The 18,094-nt window shown below is 38.1% G+C and overlaps 1 protein-coding gene across 4 annotated transcripts in view; it reads left to right on the top strand.

The window, feature by feature from the left end:
• The window catches only part of LOC112520704 (probable LRR receptor-like serine/threonine-protein kinase At1g56140), a 29,583-nt gene that overhangs the window by 8,123 nt on the left and 3,366 nt on the right, over positions 1 to 18,094 (top strand). For 2 of the 4 annotated variants that reach the window (XM_025129182.1, XM_025129181.1), the window contains exons 3-21: positions 288 to 359; positions 515 to 586; positions 1,307 to 1,378; positions 2,091 to 2,162; positions 3,605 to 3,676; positions 3,794 to 3,865; positions 3,947 to 4,018; positions 4,116 to 4,187; positions 4,295 to 4,366; positions 4,451 to 4,522; positions 4,614 to 4,679; positions 7,376 to 7,453; positions 7,854 to 7,898; positions 8,899 to 8,960; positions 14,345 to 14,724; positions 15,163 to 15,358; positions 15,462 to 15,596; positions 16,795 to 16,913; positions 17,185 to 17,395. In XM_025129182.1, the coding sequence (XP_024984950.1) occupies positions 288 to 359; positions 515 to 586; positions 1,307 to 1,378; positions 2,091 to 2,162; positions 3,605 to 3,676; positions 3,794 to 3,865; positions 3,947 to 4,018; positions 4,116 to 4,187; positions 4,295 to 4,366; positions 4,451 to 4,522; positions 4,614 to 4,679; positions 7,376 to 7,453; positions 7,854 to 7,898; positions 8,899 to 8,960; positions 14,345 to 14,724; positions 15,163 to 15,358; positions 15,462 to 15,596; positions 16,795 to 16,913; positions 17,185 to 17,395 (2,012 nt within the window). Of the gene's footprint in view, positions 1 to 287; positions 360 to 462; positions 587 to 1,306; positions 1,379 to 2,090; positions 2,163 to 3,604; positions 3,677 to 3,793; positions 3,866 to 3,946; positions 4,019 to 4,115; positions 4,188 to 4,294; positions 4,367 to 4,450; positions 4,523 to 4,613; positions 4,680 to 7,375; positions 7,454 to 7,853; positions 7,899 to 8,898; positions 8,961 to 14,344; positions 14,725 to 15,162; positions 15,359 to 15,461; positions 15,597 to 16,794; positions 16,914 to 17,184; positions 17,396 to 18,094 lie in introns of all 4 variants that reach the window. The other 2 variants (XM_025129184.1, XM_025129183.1) reach the window with 2 other exon arrangements.

Here is an 18,094-nt window from a genome sequence, read left to right as displayed (position 1 = left end):
CAGGACTGCTGACTTGAAAAGAAGGGTTATTGGTGGTTAAAGAGATGACAGTGGTGTTTTCTTTGGAAAAACCGAGTTGATGTTTGCAGAGGCATTTCTGAATAAATAAGGTTTTCGAAAGAATCATGGTAGGATATGAGCCTTCCTAGTTCTGGTTTGGATTTGAATATAAGATATTTTATTAAATCCCACACCTTAAACTAAAGTTATTGAGTCCTCCAAATAATTTATCTTAATTCTATCTGTTGTAATGCAGTATCCTAAGACTTCTCGTATTCTGCTTCCAGGAAAGTATGGCAACTTAACAGGCAAGGGGTTTTTCCTGAAGAACTTGCTGCTCTAACTTACCTCACTGTATTGTATGCCTTTCCATTTAACCTATCTTACTTTCTCTAAAAATTATTGATCAAAATGAATGTTCAGTCCCAAAATGTTTGAGACTTGGTCGTTTTTCTGTCCCAGATGTGATGGTATCATTGATGTATGCACTTCATAATATCCTTCACTCCTGCAGGAAAATCGATCAGAATGCCTTCACTGGTACCTTGCCTCCATTCATTGGAAATTTTTCTGCATTGATGGTCTTGTAAGTGTAGGATGTATATTTATCTGTTTATCTAATACCTATAAGATGATTCCTTATTCCTGCTGCACTTCTGGCTTTCGGCTATTGATTGGACATATAAGCATAAGGACAGTTTTAGTTGTTGTGTGGTTCTACTTGTATTACGTAGCTGTTTCTTTTACCTTTGCGGACTCTGACCATCTTTGTTTCTATTTTCCCATGAGTTTTCTGTTGTGATCTGTCGCAGTAACAAGATCTGATGACCATCCTAGATTAGGCTTGAAGGCTTGTTGAAGCAATGTACACCTTACCCTTCTGAATTTCGGTCTCCGCATAAGAAGTCTTAATTTTTCTTCATTGGTCATCCTTCCCTTTGTCTTGGTGGTGCTCAATTATTGTATTTTTGTTGTTTTTTACCAGTTTATTTTAATAAATTTATAACCCATATTTATAAAATATATAAATTAAAATTTATAAATTGTAAATTATTTATTAATTTTGTTTCTCGTAATGTTTATACAAGTTTTTGTATTTTGTTTTAATAAGTTTAATTTTTAAATAAGTATATAAATTTATTTAGTTATCCATGTTGAGATTTACCACATCAAATATGGCAGTTAATATATCCAGTATTTGTTTTTGTGTTCTAGCCTCTGGTGTGAAGGATAGATTTTCAAAATTGCTGATTTTCTCTTAATACTTTCATCTTGGTCAACTTTTTATTTTCGTTTATCTTAACAGGTCGGTTGCCCACAATCAGTTCTTTGGTCCAATACCCAGGGAGATTGGAAATCTTAAAAAACTATTCATGCTGTGAGTGCTTTTTAATGTTGTTATTTATGCATGCCGGCAATAGTTATGGAACACTTCTAATGCTTGTAAACTAGAGCTAACAGCAACTGCTGTGAAGTTAGACTAAATGACGTAGAGCTATTTAGGTAGTCCATGCGAATATTAGTTGTTGGAACTTGGAGATGAGTTGTGATATGAGAGTCATGCTTGTTAATGACATCACATTATTGATGTTGGAGATGAGTTGTGATATGAGAGTCTAGTATTCTTGCTTGGCCATTATCTTCCACAAAACAACTGACTCCTTCCACATTTAGTGAAGTGTGTAAATTTGGTAGTCAGAAGACGTCTACCATCGGATTAATAAGAGATCTAATATACTTTTGTGATCAAGTTTCAGCATTGTCTCAACTAACCCAATTAAGCATTATACCAAACTCATGATGGCTATCAACTCCTCAGACTAGATTTCTCTAATGGACCATAATAAGAACAACCAGACATTACGTCGTTGCAGACTGATGTTTTTGTTGATATTTGAGTGGGTCTGCTGTCTCACCCTTTTTTGAGTATCGCACTTTGATTACATTATAGGGAGGTGTTGCTCTAGTTGCTCTCTATTGAAAGTTTTCTTAGTCATATCAAGTAGAAATAACTCTCTGCTTGTAATTATGGTTCTTTTATTTACTTGCCTTTACATATCTAATATGGTTATGTTGTCTGTTTGTTGCAGGGCTTTGAGTTCCAATAATTTTTCCGGCAGTCTTCCCCCAGAACTTGGAAACCTAGTTAATTTGCGGCTATTGTACGTTTGTATTAGAATATACGAATAATATATGCAGAAACACATATGTTCCCCAAGACCGAAGTCAAAAAGATATAATCTAGTTATTAGAAGCTAATTCATATTATTAGAGTCCCACATCATCTAGACTTGGACCATTTTTTTTGGTTTAACCTGGATATCCAACCCGCTATGCGAGCTGACTAATCCGAGGGCAACTACCTGCTTTGCAGGTAGCCCGGAGTCGCCGCATTTGAACCTCCGTGGCTACGAGGGGATTCTTATTCCTCCTTGGATTTGAACCTGAGACCTCCAGGCACTTTTGACCTTTGGAGCCCAAGCTCAATCCAATTAGGCACCACCCTTGTGGTTTAGACTTGGATCATTTCTCCCCTATATATGTTGGAAACTCCTCTCTCTCCTCAAGGGCTCTTTTGGAAGTAATCTAATGGGGTTCCACATATCCTCACATGGTATCAGAGCCAAGGCCGAGCACTCTGGGGGCAATCTGTACTTGTCTAGCCCCCTCTCCCGACACTCTAGGAGAAGTTATGCTCGTCTAGCCTCCTTTGGAGGGGGCGTGTGTTAAGAGTCCGACAACATGACTTGGACCATTTCTCTTCTATATATGTTGGAAAACTCCCTTGGGATCTTTTGGAGAGTAATCGAATGGGGTTCCACATATTCTCGCCGAATTTGGAAACCTAGTCAATTATTCCAGCAGTCTCCCCCATCCCCGCAGAACTTGAAAAAGTTAATTTGCGGCTATCTTACGCTTGTACTAGATATATTAATAATTACTAGAAGGGTACTCGCGCAATGCAGCGAGATGCATCTTGATTTTAATATTTCATTTTATTCTTTATCTTAGTCGATGTTATAGTATGGTCTTATATGATTTTGAAAGAGCGATTATGTTTTTATTTTTGAATAAAATATAAATTTTAAAATATCATAAAAATTTGACAAAAATATAACGATATTAATACCAAATTAACTATTTAAAAATCCTATTTTTTGTGTAATTTTTTTTATAATATAATTTAGGTTCAATAATGAAGTAATTTATATTTGGTATAATAATATAATTTTCATATAAAGATAATAATTAATTATTTTGTAAGAACTCGATAATTATCCTAATTATATTTTAGATTTTTTATATTTTAAAATGAGATGTTTATCCTCTATTTGATTATGTTTATCTGCAGCTAGTTACACGAATTCAAACATGGAGCTTTAATAAGTTGTAATTATGCATAATTTACTTGTAATCTTGAATTTTAAGTAATATGCATCAATATATAGTACTTCATGCATAAAAAATGGTTTTTAAGAGTTTTTGTCAAATGTTTTATAATATAGTATAGATATGCACAGTCATATATGCTTCTGAAGTCAATAAGATATAATTTAGTATCTGATTAGAAGCTAAATCATACAATCTTAACTTAAATTTGCAGATACCTAGACAGTTGCGGTGCTGGTGGCGAGATTCCCTCAACATTTGCCAACCTCCAAAATTTGGTTGACATGTACTTATTTTCTTGTCCCATGAATATTCTTTATTCTTTGTGTTAAGTGAAAGCCAGATATCATCCGATGCGATCAGCTTATTTTTGCTTACTCTCAGTTGACTTGTTGGTTTTCAGGTGGGCACCAGACAACCCGTTTACTGGAAAGATACCTGCTTTTATAGGCAACTGGAGAATATTAGACCGCCTGTGAGTAAGAAGGGCTGTTGTCGACATTCTAAGCTAGAAAAGTATCAGTTACTCATTTACAGATATTGTTTGATCTTATAGGAGACTTTACGGCAATAATTTTGAAGGTCCAATACCGGCTAGTTTCTCAAATTTAACCTCATTGACAGATATGTGAGTTGCATGCTTTCTCTCTACCTCCTCTCCCTCTACAGATATCCCCTCTGGTTGTCCATGTGCATGAACAACTTTTATGCATGAAATTGTACAGGCGAATAGGTGATTTGCAGAATTTTAGTTCATCTCTTGATTTTATAACCAACTTGAGGAACTTAACTAACTTGTAAGACACACGGATCTCCTTGACGTGCAATGATATTTATGTCTATCTTCTGCTGGAGTGTTCAAATACATATCAAGTTACTAACCATTTATTATTGTTTTGACTAGAGTTATAAGAAATGCATTAGTTTCTGGTCCTATCCCAAGGGACATTGTTCGATTGGAAAAGCTAGTTACATTGTAAGTTTTAATGCAAAATCAAGTTAAACAACTTTACACGATTTTATAGAAGGTATTTCATGCCTTGTTAATTCTCTTTGATAGGGATTTAAGTTTCAACAATATAAGTGGTCCGCTTCCACCAACGTTAATGAATATGAGTTCCCTCGTTTCCTTGTAAGTTATCATTACACCTTCCCTTGCAATATTGGACAAATGCAACCGTTTCTTGTATACTCTGTTGTCTTATTGTGCTTGACGTGATCAGGTTTCTTGGAAACAACAGCTTGTCTGGTTCTCTTCTTCCTGAAAAAAGTGAGAAGCTTCAGAATATGTAAGTCGATTAGAGCTATTTGAACATTTAGATCTAGTAGCATTTCATCTGCCATTTGCATTTCTCAAGACTTATCAGGTACACATGAAGATATTGTGTTTTTGCATGAGTTTTGTTCTTTAAACTGACTCTGTACGCAGAGCCATTCACATTTTTTTCTCTCTATTAGACTATATATTTTTTGGTGTGCTTGAGGGTGTCTAAACAATCTGCAGTAGTTGATGTGGGGATATACACTTTTCCAATAATTTATATTAAATTCTGTATGAAGAAATAGGGACGGTGTTTGATGAGCAGGAGATTGGGTTTGTGTTGCTATTATGGGGAACTATAAACAGAAGACGTGCATTTAAAATATCTAAAAGATGATTAGTTCAAATGTTTTTGAAATGTGGCTTGTTTATCTATCTGTCCTTTTCTCGTGTTGAAAAAACGAAGATTAGGAACAACAGATTTCTTTATATAGCAATCTAGGGGAAAAGCTCCGGTTAGAGGCTCAATATTAAAGGGTGCAACAGATTCTGCCAAAAGGCATATCCTACAAGTTCATGTCCAGTTGAGTAGGATCGTCAGGAGTATGGCCTCTGATGTATGGTAGTCACCGTGATTCCTCTTGTTTGTAATAGGTCTCAGGCTCATAGCAGGCAGAAACCTTGATCAACCTATGACAGGTAAAGGGCACTGAATTAGAATGTAAACTTGCCCTTTATTTAGACTAAAGGACTTGCAGGCAGAAACCTTAATCAACCTATGACAGGTAAAGGGCACTGAATTAGAATGTAAACTTGCCCTTTATTTAGACTAAAGGACTTTGAACATCTCCCGCTTGTATTTTTTACATCTTGTTGTCTTGACCAAACCAACCCAACCGTACCCGTATATCTTGCTTAGAGGTGGGGTCTGAGAAGTAGACCTTTCTTCTACACCAAGGGGTGGAGAGGCTGAACCCATGGAGACCCCTGGCTTGTGAAATGGTTTTGGAAATACATGGAAAAACAAAATCCATTCCAAGCATATATTTTGTAAATATCTAAATTTAGAAACCGAAACCCCAGAAAATGAAGAAGCATTCTTGATCTTGATTCTGATACACATGCAACCAGCAGATGTTGAGGAATCATAATAATCTTTATTACATTTGAGAATAATTATATACTGACAGCAACCATTGCAATGTTATATGTTTATGAAGTGTGAGATATACCTTCCAGCCAGATTGTTTAGCCACCATCATTCACAATATTCAAGGCTTCCATGCTTTCATGATAAAGGGTTAATGCAATAGAATACCTCCGTATACTGAATGACAGTATCATCACATAATGCAAATATGTTAGGTTTCAATTAAGAAGCGATAGGAGGAGATTAAATCTACTGCTTGCATCATTCAGCTCATTAATTATGATGCATATGCTTCAAGAGTTTGTTCAATTTCAAGCTCCTAGTCCTTGGTAAAATAATAATTCAAACGTAAAGGTGTGTGAACACGGGCTTCAAGGTATCTGCACACTGATTTTTTTGCAGTGGCTCTGTATTATATGTTGGACATTCTCATTGAGGGTAACTTGTCAGCTGCCATCACATTAGGGTGTCGTGTAGTATGTATGTAACATATTAGGAAGGCCTACATAAGAGGTCAATGCAGCTATTGTTGGTGCAGTGGCTACAACACATAGTTGCCCTATCTTAGGGGTGGCTAAGGTGGAGAGCTGCCATAGGGATATTGTGTGACAAGAAGGTTCCACTAAAACTGAATGGCAAATTCTATAGGGTAGCCACCTGACCAGCTATGTTGTATGGATCGGAATGTCGGGCCAAGGAAGGTCGTTGAGAGGAAGTTGGAAGTTGTGGAAATGAGGATGCTTAGGTGGACATATAGTCGGACCAAGTTAGACATAATTAATAACGGATAAATAGGGGAGATTGCGTTGGTTTGGGCACATTCGTAGGAGACCAATGACGACACTGGTGAGGAGAGTAGAAAGAGTGACAATTGAGGGGCTAAGGAGGAGGAGTAGGACGAGGAGGATATAGGATGAGCAACTGAGGTTGGACATGTTGGTTTTAGACATATCCGAGGTCTTGACCTCAAATAGGAGTACTTGGAGATGGAGGACTAGGATAGCAAACTAGGTTGGGGGACCTGTAGCTAGCATAGTTAGGTAGAAGGGAGTTGGACAGGTTTAGGGGTGTAGAGGACTGGTAGTTTAGGCTAGAGATATATTGTTTGGCCTTAGTTGCTCTGTGTGTGTGCTCTCTACCTTATCTTTTCATAGATATGTTGTTTGGCCTTAGTTGCTCTATGTGTGTGCTCTCTATCTTATCTTTTCATATGTTCTCTTTGTACCTACACATTGCTTTTCTCTAAATATTTTTCTGTGATTTGTTCACCATATGTTAGTCTTTATTATTTATAACTGTTTGTTCACACTCATGCACAAGCCGAAGGTCTTCAGGGAAGCAACCACTTTACCCTTTTGAGGTGGAGGTGCAAGTCTGCCATACATCTCACCCCCTTAGACCCTGCTTTCAAGTGGGGTTTACTGGGTCAATTTGGTTTGGTTTAGTTGAACTATTTAAGTTCTTCTGAATTTTATATATATATTTTTATTTTTCAGTGTCTAGTCGATCTTTTCATCAGAAAACAGACTGTTTTACTTTTTATGCTCTTGATTTAGTAAAATTTTATTTTGCAGAGATTTCTCTTACAATGAACTCGATGGAAATTTTCCTCGGTGGGTGCAGCCAACATGGAAAATGGCTAATCTGCAATTGTACGTTTACTTCCATGTGTTAATCATATCGTCTTGTTTAACACATTTGCTTATAAGATGTCTATTTGAGGTGCCTTTCATATGGTGGACGTTTACTTTTCAAGGTCACCTGACACCTACATGCCAATGCTAAAATATGGCAATTTTCATTCCAAAGACATTAGACAAACCGAGCCTCACAAATCAGTTCAGAATCTTGAGGGAGTACTGCACATGGAATGTTCTGGTTGTAGGATTTATCCTTTCTCTCATTATTAATGTTTAAGGACACTGTTTGAATTTTAAACATCTTGATGAATGATATCCTGATATGTGGCTTGTTTGTGTGTCTTGATCCAGTTCTTTCTTTTTTCTTTGTAATTTCATTAACATATATCGAAATGGTTGCCTGTTATTTCAGGAATCTGGTGGCTAATAACTTCAAATTTGACAGCAGAAACATAAGGTAATCATTTAACTTATTATTCTAGTTGATATGGTCATTGTTTGGGATGCCACATATACCAACTTTTAGGATTAACTGCATCGAGGCACTTTGAACGAGAGAAACAAGTTAATATGATTTTGGAAAGGTTATGATAGGAACAAAGATAAATTGATCACTCTAATTGATCGTTGGTGACATCTTGAAGTTTCCCAGTTATTGTTCTTATAGATATTCAAATGAATCTTTGTAGAGGTATAAATTTTGTAACTGATATTGCATGACATCCCCTTCTTTAAGACCCTGTCAAAAGGTTGAAACAACTGAAGATGTTCATACATCTTTCTTGAGAGACACTTGAAAAAGCAGTCAATTTTCACTTATTTTATTTTGGACTTCAGTTTTCTCTTCATTGTTCATGATACTAGTATTTTGTTTGTGACCTTCCATCCACAGTCCACTTCGACAAAGTTTCCACGCATGATTGCCAGCAGTGCAACAAATCTTCGCTCTATGTTTGGAGCATGCAGTAAAACATTATTTATTCCAAAAGGAGGATATGAATTCATATATTATTGGATTGAGAGGAGAAAATTAGTAAAAGTTCCAATTGGGATACTTGTAGTATTTCTTTCATAAAGTTCACATCCACTGACCCATTCTGAAGTTGAAGTCATCCTCTTTTTCCATCACCGGATCACTTTTATAGTTCTCTGAGTTATGTTCTGTATTCAGCTGCCACCAGTTGATCAAAACAATGGTTTTGATTGATTGATGCCCCCAGTTGTGTGGAGATTGCCATCTTCTTTCCTTTAATGCTATCAGAATAATCCACCTGTCATATAAATTCATGCCTTTTAATTTTTTAACCGTCAAATATATAGAGTATATATTATATAATTTCCAAATTTTCTTCAATATTCTTAATTTTATCTAGAGTACTGTAAAGGGTAAATCTATAGCTGGTATTCTGCTATGTAGTACTTTTAATTCTCTTGAGTAATTGCATCTCCGTTTGCAGTGATCTCCCAGGATTGTTTTGTCTTCAGCGAGACTTTCCTTGCAACAGGAACACGACACCCTGTAAGTTGCTCATTGTTTCTTTGGACATATATGAACAACATACTTTTAGCTTTACTATTTGATAGCCCGTGCTTACTTTCTGGTTTTTAATTAAATTACTGTCTTCATGTTAAGAGAAGATCTAATTTGGAAAAAATAACGAAAACATCAACCAACCACACCGTTAAGACATGAGTGTAACTTAAAAATATTTATAGGATAACAAAGAGAAGGAGGTTTCAACATATATAGAGGTGAAATGGTCCAAGTCTAGCCGATGTGGGACTCTAACATAAGTGAGCATGACACCGTTAATGCGCGCTGTTATGTGTTGGTTGTTTGATTCGATATTTTTGTCAATACCAAACCAAACAAATAAATGGCATGTTGCCATGCATGTGAACACATTGTCTCCTATATATATGGCATGAGTGGTAGTGGCAGTGTGAAATTTTTACCATATATGATTTCCCTTATTGACCCCTCAAATAATTTGTTAGAAATTACTGGAAATCTCCTAGTGAATCTGGATGCATGAGGCAGAGAATTCTATTAGATGAAAAATGAACAGAGATTACAAATGATTAGCCCCCACTTATTTATAGGCTAAACAGGAAAGAAATAACAGACTAACAGAACTAGCAACCAACTGTCCACCTTGACTTTAATTCTACAAAGATTCTACTTCCAGTTATCATGTTTAGGAGATCTAAACAATGTTTGAACTTGTTTAAAGAAACATGTTTAGTAAGTGCATCAGCTGGGTTATCATCATCTTCACTTTCTTCACTTTAACTCTTCTTTCTGACCGTATAAACTGATAACGAACGTCTATGTGCTTCGTTCTTTCATGATGCACCTGATCTTTCGCAAGACAAATAGCACTTAAACTGTCAGAAAAAATCACAGTTTGATCTTGATGAAATCCAAGATCTCCAAGTAGACCCTTCAGCCAAATCCCTTCCTTGGCTGCGTCTGTAAGTGCCATATATTCAGCCTCTGTTGAGTGCCATATAAAGCAACTGATGACTGTAACGTTGCTTTCCAGCTTACTAGGGCATCTCCAACAGTGAATACATAACCCGTTAATGATCTTCGATTGTCAAGGTTAGCTGCATAATCTGAATCTGAATACCCAGCAACAAAACTGTCTCCTTTTCCTCCATAAATGAGACCCACATCAGCTGAACCTTTAAGATACCGAAAAATACGCTTCACAGCAGCCCAATGTTTCTTTCCTGGACAAGCCATACAGCACGAAACGACACTAATAGCATGAGCTATGTCAGGCCTGGTACAGACCATAACATACATAAGACTTCCCACAACACTTGAATAAGGAACTCTGCTCATATACTCCACTTCAGCTTCTGTTTGAGGAGCCAAAGCCACCGATAACTTGAAATTTGCAGATGATGGAGTGCTCAAAGGCTTTGCCGAAGCCATACCAAACCGAGAAAGTATCTTCACAATGTAACTTTTATGTGACAAGAAAAGTTTGTCTATTTGTCTCGAACTATTTCCATCCCAAGTATCTTTTGAGCAGCCCCCAAATCTTTCATATCAAACTCAGAATTAAGGAGTTGTTACAACCTCTTAATTTCAGCCATATCTCGAGCTGCTACCAACATATCATCCACATAAAGTAGCAAATACACACGTGAACCATCAACTACTTTCTTTTGATATATGCAGCAATCATAAGGGCTTCGATTAAAACCATGTTTCACCATAAAGCTGTCAAATCGCTTATACCACTGCCTCGGAGATTGCTTCAATCCGTAAAGCGATTTCTTGAGCTTACAAACATAATCTTTCTTTTCTTGAATCACAAATCCCTCCGGTTGACTCATATTAATTTCTTCTTCAAGATGTCCATGCAGGATTGCTGTTTTAACATCCAACTGTTCCAACTCCAAATTTTGTTGTGCTTCTAGTGCCAACAGCACTCGAATGGATGTATGACGCACCACCGGTGACAAGATTTCATTATAATCAACCCCTTGCTCTTGGCTATAACCTCTAGCCACCAAACGAGCCTTAAATCTCACATTTTCAACTCCTGGCATCCCTTCTTTCCGCCTAAAAATCCACTTACAGGTCACAACTTTTCTGCTTGAGGTAATTTCACCAATTCCCAAGTCCTATTTTTGTGAAGGGACTCCATTTCTTCACTCATGGCTGTTATCCACACATCAGCCTCCTTTGTCGTGATTGCTTCTCCATAAGTAGATGGCTCAAAGAAATCCAATTTTTCAGCAACTTGTAACACATAGGCCACCACGTCATCAAAACCATATCGAATCGGCCTACCAACTTGTCTTCGAGGCTTGTCTAACATTATGGACCAAAAATCCATAGGCTGGTGCTGACTTTCGGACTCAACAGGTCCTGTTTCAGTCATGTTACTGTGCTGTCCAGAAACATTCTCACCCTCATCAGAATCATTTAACTCATGCTCCACATATCCTCTCCTCTTGGCCTTTTGAAGTAGACGAATACCGTACGTCACGCAACATACTTCCTTCATCAAATATTACATCACGGCTGAGAATCACCTTTCTTTCATCTAGTGAACAGATTCTATACCCTTTTACTCCAGCACCATATCCCATAAATAACCCCTTCTTTGACCTTGATTCCAACTTTCCTTCACTCACATGGTAGTATGAAGGACAACCAAACACCCGTAAATTTGTGTAATCAGCTGGCTTTCTGAACCACATTTCAATAGGGTTTTTACAACCAATTGCTGTTGCCGGAGACCTATTTACCAGGTAACAAACCGTGTTTAATGCCTCAGCCCAAAAACCTCTCGACAGCTCTGCATTTGACAGCACACACCTGACCTCGACCACTCCATTTTGCTATGGAGTGTGCCTAACCGTTCAGTGCCTTGCAATTCCTTCATCTTTACAAAACCGATCAAACTCATTTGAACAAAATTCCAAACCGTTAACAGTTTGCAACCTTTTTATCTTTTTCCCAACTTGATTTTCAATGAGAACCTTCCATTCTTTGAACTTCTCAAACGACTCACTCTTATCTTTCATGATAAACACCCAAGTCATCCTAGAGTAATCGTCAACTACTGAGAGGAAATAACGGCTACCACCAAGAGACGGAATCTGTGAAGGACCCCGACAATCAGCATGTAGATAATCCAAAGTAGACTTGGTATTATCGACAGCCTTTGAAAAACTCACTCTCCTTTGTTTTCCAAAGATGCAATGCTCACAAAAGCCTAGTTCAGCAACTTTATGACCTTCAAGAAGTCCTTGCTTGCTGAGCATGAGCATGCCTTTCTCACTAACATGCCTCGACCTCGTATGCCACAAGAGTGTCAAATCTGACTTGTTTTTGTCAGAACTAAAGGCTGGCGATGCTGACCCAATAACCGTGTTGCCTTCAAGCACATACAAAGTACCTTTCTTGACTCCTTTCATCACCACTATTGCACCTTTAGAGACCCGAAGTACTCCTTTTTCACAGCTGTACTTGAAACCTTTGGAATCCAAAGCTCCCAAAGAAACCAAATTCTTTTTCAAATCAGGTACGTGATGAACATCAACCAAAATTCTCACTACCCCGTCGTGCATTTTGACACTTGCCGAACCTATTCCAGCAACATTACACGGAATGTCGTTCCCCATTAAAACACTTCCTGTTGCAACCTTTTCATAAGTATCAAACTAGGACTTATTCGGTGTCATGTGAAACGAACACCCGAAGTCAAGAATCCACTCATCTTGTTGACTTTTAGAGTCACCTACTGAAAGAACCAGATTAGCCTCTGAACCCGAATCATCTTTACCAACAACAGCGGATGCCTTCTCTTTCGTTTTGGACATTCATTTTTCCAATGTCCAAGATCACCACACCTGTGACATACATCTTTCGGGCTAGCTTTTGACCCTTAGATCTTGATTGACTTCTTCCTTTCCACTTGCCTTTAGCTCTCTCTCGACCCTTTTCTCTACCTTCATTTACCACTGACAAGCCAACAGATTGGCTTTCAGTTCCATTTCTGGAAGCTTTATGGCGTAATTCTTGTGAATGCAAACTTGATCGAACTTCTTTCAAAGTAATTGTGTCCCTTCCAACTACAAACGAGTTGACAAAATTTTCGTATGAGGGTGGCAATGAGACCAATAGAATGAGAGCAACATCCTCATCTTCAACCTTGACCTCAACATTATTTAAATCCATAAGAATGGAGTTTAACTCGTCAAGATGTTCCTTCAATGGCATTCCCTCCTTCATTCGAAGCGAAAATAACCGTTGCTTTAACAACAACTTGTTTGTTAAAGACTTTGTCATGTAGAGACTTTCAAGTTTCATCCATAGAGATGAGGCAGTCTCCTCATCTGCGACCTCGTAAATCACTTCATCTGCCAAGGACAACAAGATGGTGTTGTGAGCCTTCTCATCTTGTTGATTAAACTCAGTGTCGGCCATATTTGCAGGTCTTTCACCAGCCAAGGGAGTCCAAATTCCTTGCTGTTTTAGGAGAGCTCTCATCTTGATTCGCCGTAACCTGAAATTATTCTTCCCATTAAACTTGTCGATCTTGATCATTTGTGGAGGCACACCAAAATCTTGATTTAACCGAGACAGGTGCTTTCGGTCACCAAAGAATGACCAATTCCAGTCGCCCTCCATCTAGAATCGAACACTAGTCGCCAATTGATCACCCAGTTACAGTTACCTGTCACCAATCGATCACCAATTTCAATTGTGAGACTCCAATCGATCGCCAATTTCTATTGCGAGCCTCCAATCTATCATCAATTTCTGATACGCTTCCTAATCGATCATCAATTTCAAGAAGCCGGTTCCCAATCGATCGCCAATTTTAATTCCTGAAAACCAATCGATCACCAATTTCAGTTGTCGCTCCACCTTGAATCCCGTTGCCTTGAATTGGACTTCAAGATTGATGCAATTGATTGCCAAGATTACAATCGGAAGAAGCAATTTCAAAACACAAGTCGACTTGATCAATCGCAGAAGCAGTCTTGATCAATTGCAGAATCAAGAACCGAAAAAAGATCCAGAACCAACAGAAGCGTGTCTTTGATCACCACGCTCTGATACCAATTTGTTAGAAATTACTGGAAATCTACAAGTGAATTTGGATGCGTGAGGCAGAGAATTTTATTAGATGAAAAATGAACAGAGATTACAAATGATTAGCCCCCACTTATTTATAGTCTAAACAGGAAAGAAATAACAGACTAACAGAACAAGCAACCAGCTATCTACCAGAAATTTAGTCACACCTGACATAATTGTTCTTAGATTAGTAGGAAATGCTTATAATTTATCCTCCAAGAAGTTTTTATTTATCAAATTAACTAAGAAGTGGTGAGCTGGGGATTGATGATCTTTGCTGCTTGCTTCAGATTCTGGCTTTGCAATCAAGTGTGGTGGCTCAAAAATGAGGTCCGCCAATGGCATATCATTCGAGAATGAAAACCAAACTTCCCTTGGACCAGCTTCTTTTTATTTAAATGAAGACAAATGGGGAGTCAGCAATGGTGGTATTGCCATTGACACAGATGATCCGTCATTTATAGTATCCACCACAACAGAAGTAAATAACACAAGATATCCAGAGCTTTTCCGTACTTCAAGGACGTCTCCAAGCTCGCTTAGATACTACGGTTTAGGACTAAAAAATGGTCCTTATACTGTAAGCCTTTACTTCGCGGAGACCGTCTTCAATCGAAGCAGAAACACCTGGCAGGGTCATGGGAGGCGTGTCTTTGATATTTACATCCAGGTTAGCTTGCTGTAAATCTCCAGCTGTTTGGATCTATTGTCTTCCCACCATTATATTTCTGCATAATGAACTCTTAGTTCATCTTTATTTTTTCTCGGAAATTTACAATTTTGATTTTCACAGTGGAGAAATTAGGAAAATGGACCTCAAGAGGAAACAACCAGAAGTTTTGACGACAGGCATTAATATGTTTCAAATCTATTTTAAATACTTTTTTTTTTCTTTTTCCTATAAGATGGCTTAAAATCCATTCTCACATTCTGAAAATAGAAGTTTAGAAAATCTTGACATATTTTGAAGTTGTAAATGAGTATAGCTTGTGTTCATGAAATAAGTGGCCTTAATATTTTGCTAAGCACTTGATTTCATATGCTCTAAATCTTGTAAATATCTGTGAACCAGTGCCAAATCGTCGATTTGTTTATTCCTGTACTCCAGGGAAATCGTCGACAGAAGGACTTTGACATATCAAAGGAGGCAGGTGGTGTTGGAAGAGCTCTCATAAAGGATTTTGATGTTAATGTGACGCAAAGTTTTCTTGAGATTCATCTGTTCTGGGCTGGGAAGGGGACTTGCTGCATTCCTGAACAGGGAGATTATGGACCTTTAATTTCTGCCCTCAGAGTTTCTGCTGGTACAGAACATGGAATGCATACATATTATTTCACACTCATGCTCAGATGAGTATCTCTCTATTCCGCTCTGATTCTTGTGATTGCTGTTATGTTTTTTCTCAGGTTTCGCTGTCAAGAGCAAGTCAAAAACTGGAATGATCATTGGTATTGTAGCTGGTGTGGCATCTGTCAGCCTTATTCTCTTAGCTTTTGGTTTATACTTGAAAAGGAGAAGGTCAAAACATGGGGAAGAAGAAGGTAATGATTATATCACCATCTATATTTGTAATACGCGTCATAACTAAGTCATTTTATAAATACACCCCCCTTGTTGTTTAGCCAGCAAAAGACTCCCCTTTGAAAACCCGAAATACAAGGTTCTGCAAGGTCTTTTGGTTATCTAGCTGGTCTGGGTTGTTGAACAATGAGCTGACCAGAGTCTTCAAAATGGTGCCAACAAATGTTGGTTATAGTTCATACAGGGAATAGAAGGGTGTTTTTGATCTGTTACTATGCCAATATAACAATCATTTGACTGAGGAACTTTGTGTCGTCAACTCAACTAAAGTGGTCCTGGTTGGGATTTCATTGTAGATGAAGGATCGAGTGAGAATAGGAGTTAAGGTGAGAAGCATAAGATGGGATATCATTGATCACTTTTAATCTCACACCCACCCCATGAATTGCGCTTATCACGGGAATTGATCCGAGCTGCACTGCATTAGTCTTGATCTTCAATTAGGATTGATCCAAGGGTGGAGATCCCTTCTTACCGTTCTCACCATAACTTCCATTCTCACCGGAATCCAACCCTTTCATTATATACCTTTTAGTTGTCTTTATGATACGCTTAAGAGGGTGTTTGGTTAGAGGTATTAATCAGTTATTACCGGGATTGAATACAAAAGAAATTGTTTGGTATTATATCATATAATGAGCTCATTCCCCATAAGCCCAAATTTCCTTTCCAGGTTAAACCGGGGAGGGGATTGAAAATTCATTCCCATTTTCATTCCCTGTCATTCTCATTTTCATTCCCTTGCCTGAACCAAACAACCCATAAGTATTCGGATGAAGATCAAGTTGGAAATATATCTTTCATACTTTTGCTTGGGAGTTCGACGGTGTAAGATGGTGAATAATTCTAGTTCCGAGACATTCATGTATAGATGTTGCATGAATTGGTCATGTCAACCTTAATTGGCAGCTATTGTGGATATTTAATTTTCTTAATCATGTCGAGTAAGAGTCCGGTGATGGCATGCTTATTTCTGTTTAACATGCCTAACTAGCCACTATCTAATTTTATTAATCATGTTGAGTAAGAGTCTGGTGATTGTAATTCCATATTGCTCCTTCCTACACAATTTGATTGTAATTCCATAATATCTACTGTTCATTTCTCTTTCTCTATTCTTCTCAATGTATATTACCTCTTTTTTCATTTTTTAAGCAGAATTTCTTGGAATTGGGCTTAAAATAAATACTTATACCTATGGGGAACTGAGAACTGCAACTTCAGATTTCAGTCCTTCAAATTTGCTCGGAGAAGGTGGTTTTGGACCTGTTTACAAGGTTTGATATTACAGCATTTCTGTACCCAAATCACATTTACAATTCTGAATACATCTTCCTTCGCTATTGAACTGATTTGGTTGGATTATTATCGTACTTGCTTTTTTTTTTTTTTTTTTTTTTGGGGGGGGGTGGTATATGCTGCTGATAATACATGGTACATCTCCGTGATGTGTGAGGACTAGTTCCAAAGTTCAATATTCGAACTAAATTTGCATAATTGCTATTAAATTTTGTGTTAAAAAATCATAACGAGTTTTTAATGCCTCAGGGGATATTGAATGATGGCAGCATAGTAGCTGTGAAGCAACTGTCAGTAGCATCCCACCATGGGAGGAGTCAGTTTATAGCTGAGATTTCAGCCATTTCATCTGTCCAGCACTGGAACCTTGTGAAGTTGCATGGTTCCTGTATTGAAGGAGCTAGAAGACTTCTGGTTTACGAGTATCTTGAGAACAAAAGCCTCGATCAAGCACTTTTCGGTATGGAAATCCTTACACACCTTAAATATCTTTTGGTGATAAATTTTAACAGTTTTAGAACAGAAAAAATGGAAAAAACAAAGAGCAAATGTTCGATGTTAGGTCCAAACTTGTTAAATGAAGTGTACATTGATAACAACGATTAACTTTCATGCTTTTTTCCATTGTTTGTATGTTCGGGGGTGTTTGGTTCATGGATTTTGAAGGAATTGGAACGGATGATTCCTTTGACCAAATTCCAAATCCTATGTTTGGTTCACATGATGAAAACGTAGGAACTCCACAAATTAATGAATTTATCATCCTTAGCACAAGTGAAGGAATTAAATTCCATCTCTTTGCATCCAATTTAACCAACACCACCCACCACCTACCCCAACCATGACCATGCTACTACTGTCACTCCCCCAACCCTAACCCTAACGCTCGCCACCACACCACTATTTTTGTCGTCACAAATTCACCCACCCCCACCTTACCTTAACCCCAACCCACCACTAACCACCATACTACTGCTGTCGTCGTCACAGTTGCCACCCTCACCTCGTCACCCACAACCACCCCGCCTGGCACCCCCACCTCGCCACCCGACCACCATGCCACTGTTGTCGTCGTCACAACAACCACCTCGTGGGTGGTGGGGCTGGAGGGCTGCGTGGGTGGGTGCGGATGAGGTGCGGCGGCGGGTGTGGATGGGGG

The sequence above is a fragment of the Cynara cardunculus genome, assembly GCF_001531365.2.
Source record: "Cynara cardunculus var. scolymus isolate 2C chromosome LG 11, CcrdV1, whole genome shotgun sequence".
NCBI lineage: Eukaryota > Viridiplantae > Streptophyta > Magnoliopsida > Asterales > Asteraceae > Cynara > Cynara cardunculus.
The sequence above is the reverse complement of the archived record's forward strand: the minus strand, read 5'-3'. Positions and strand labels throughout refer to the sequence as shown.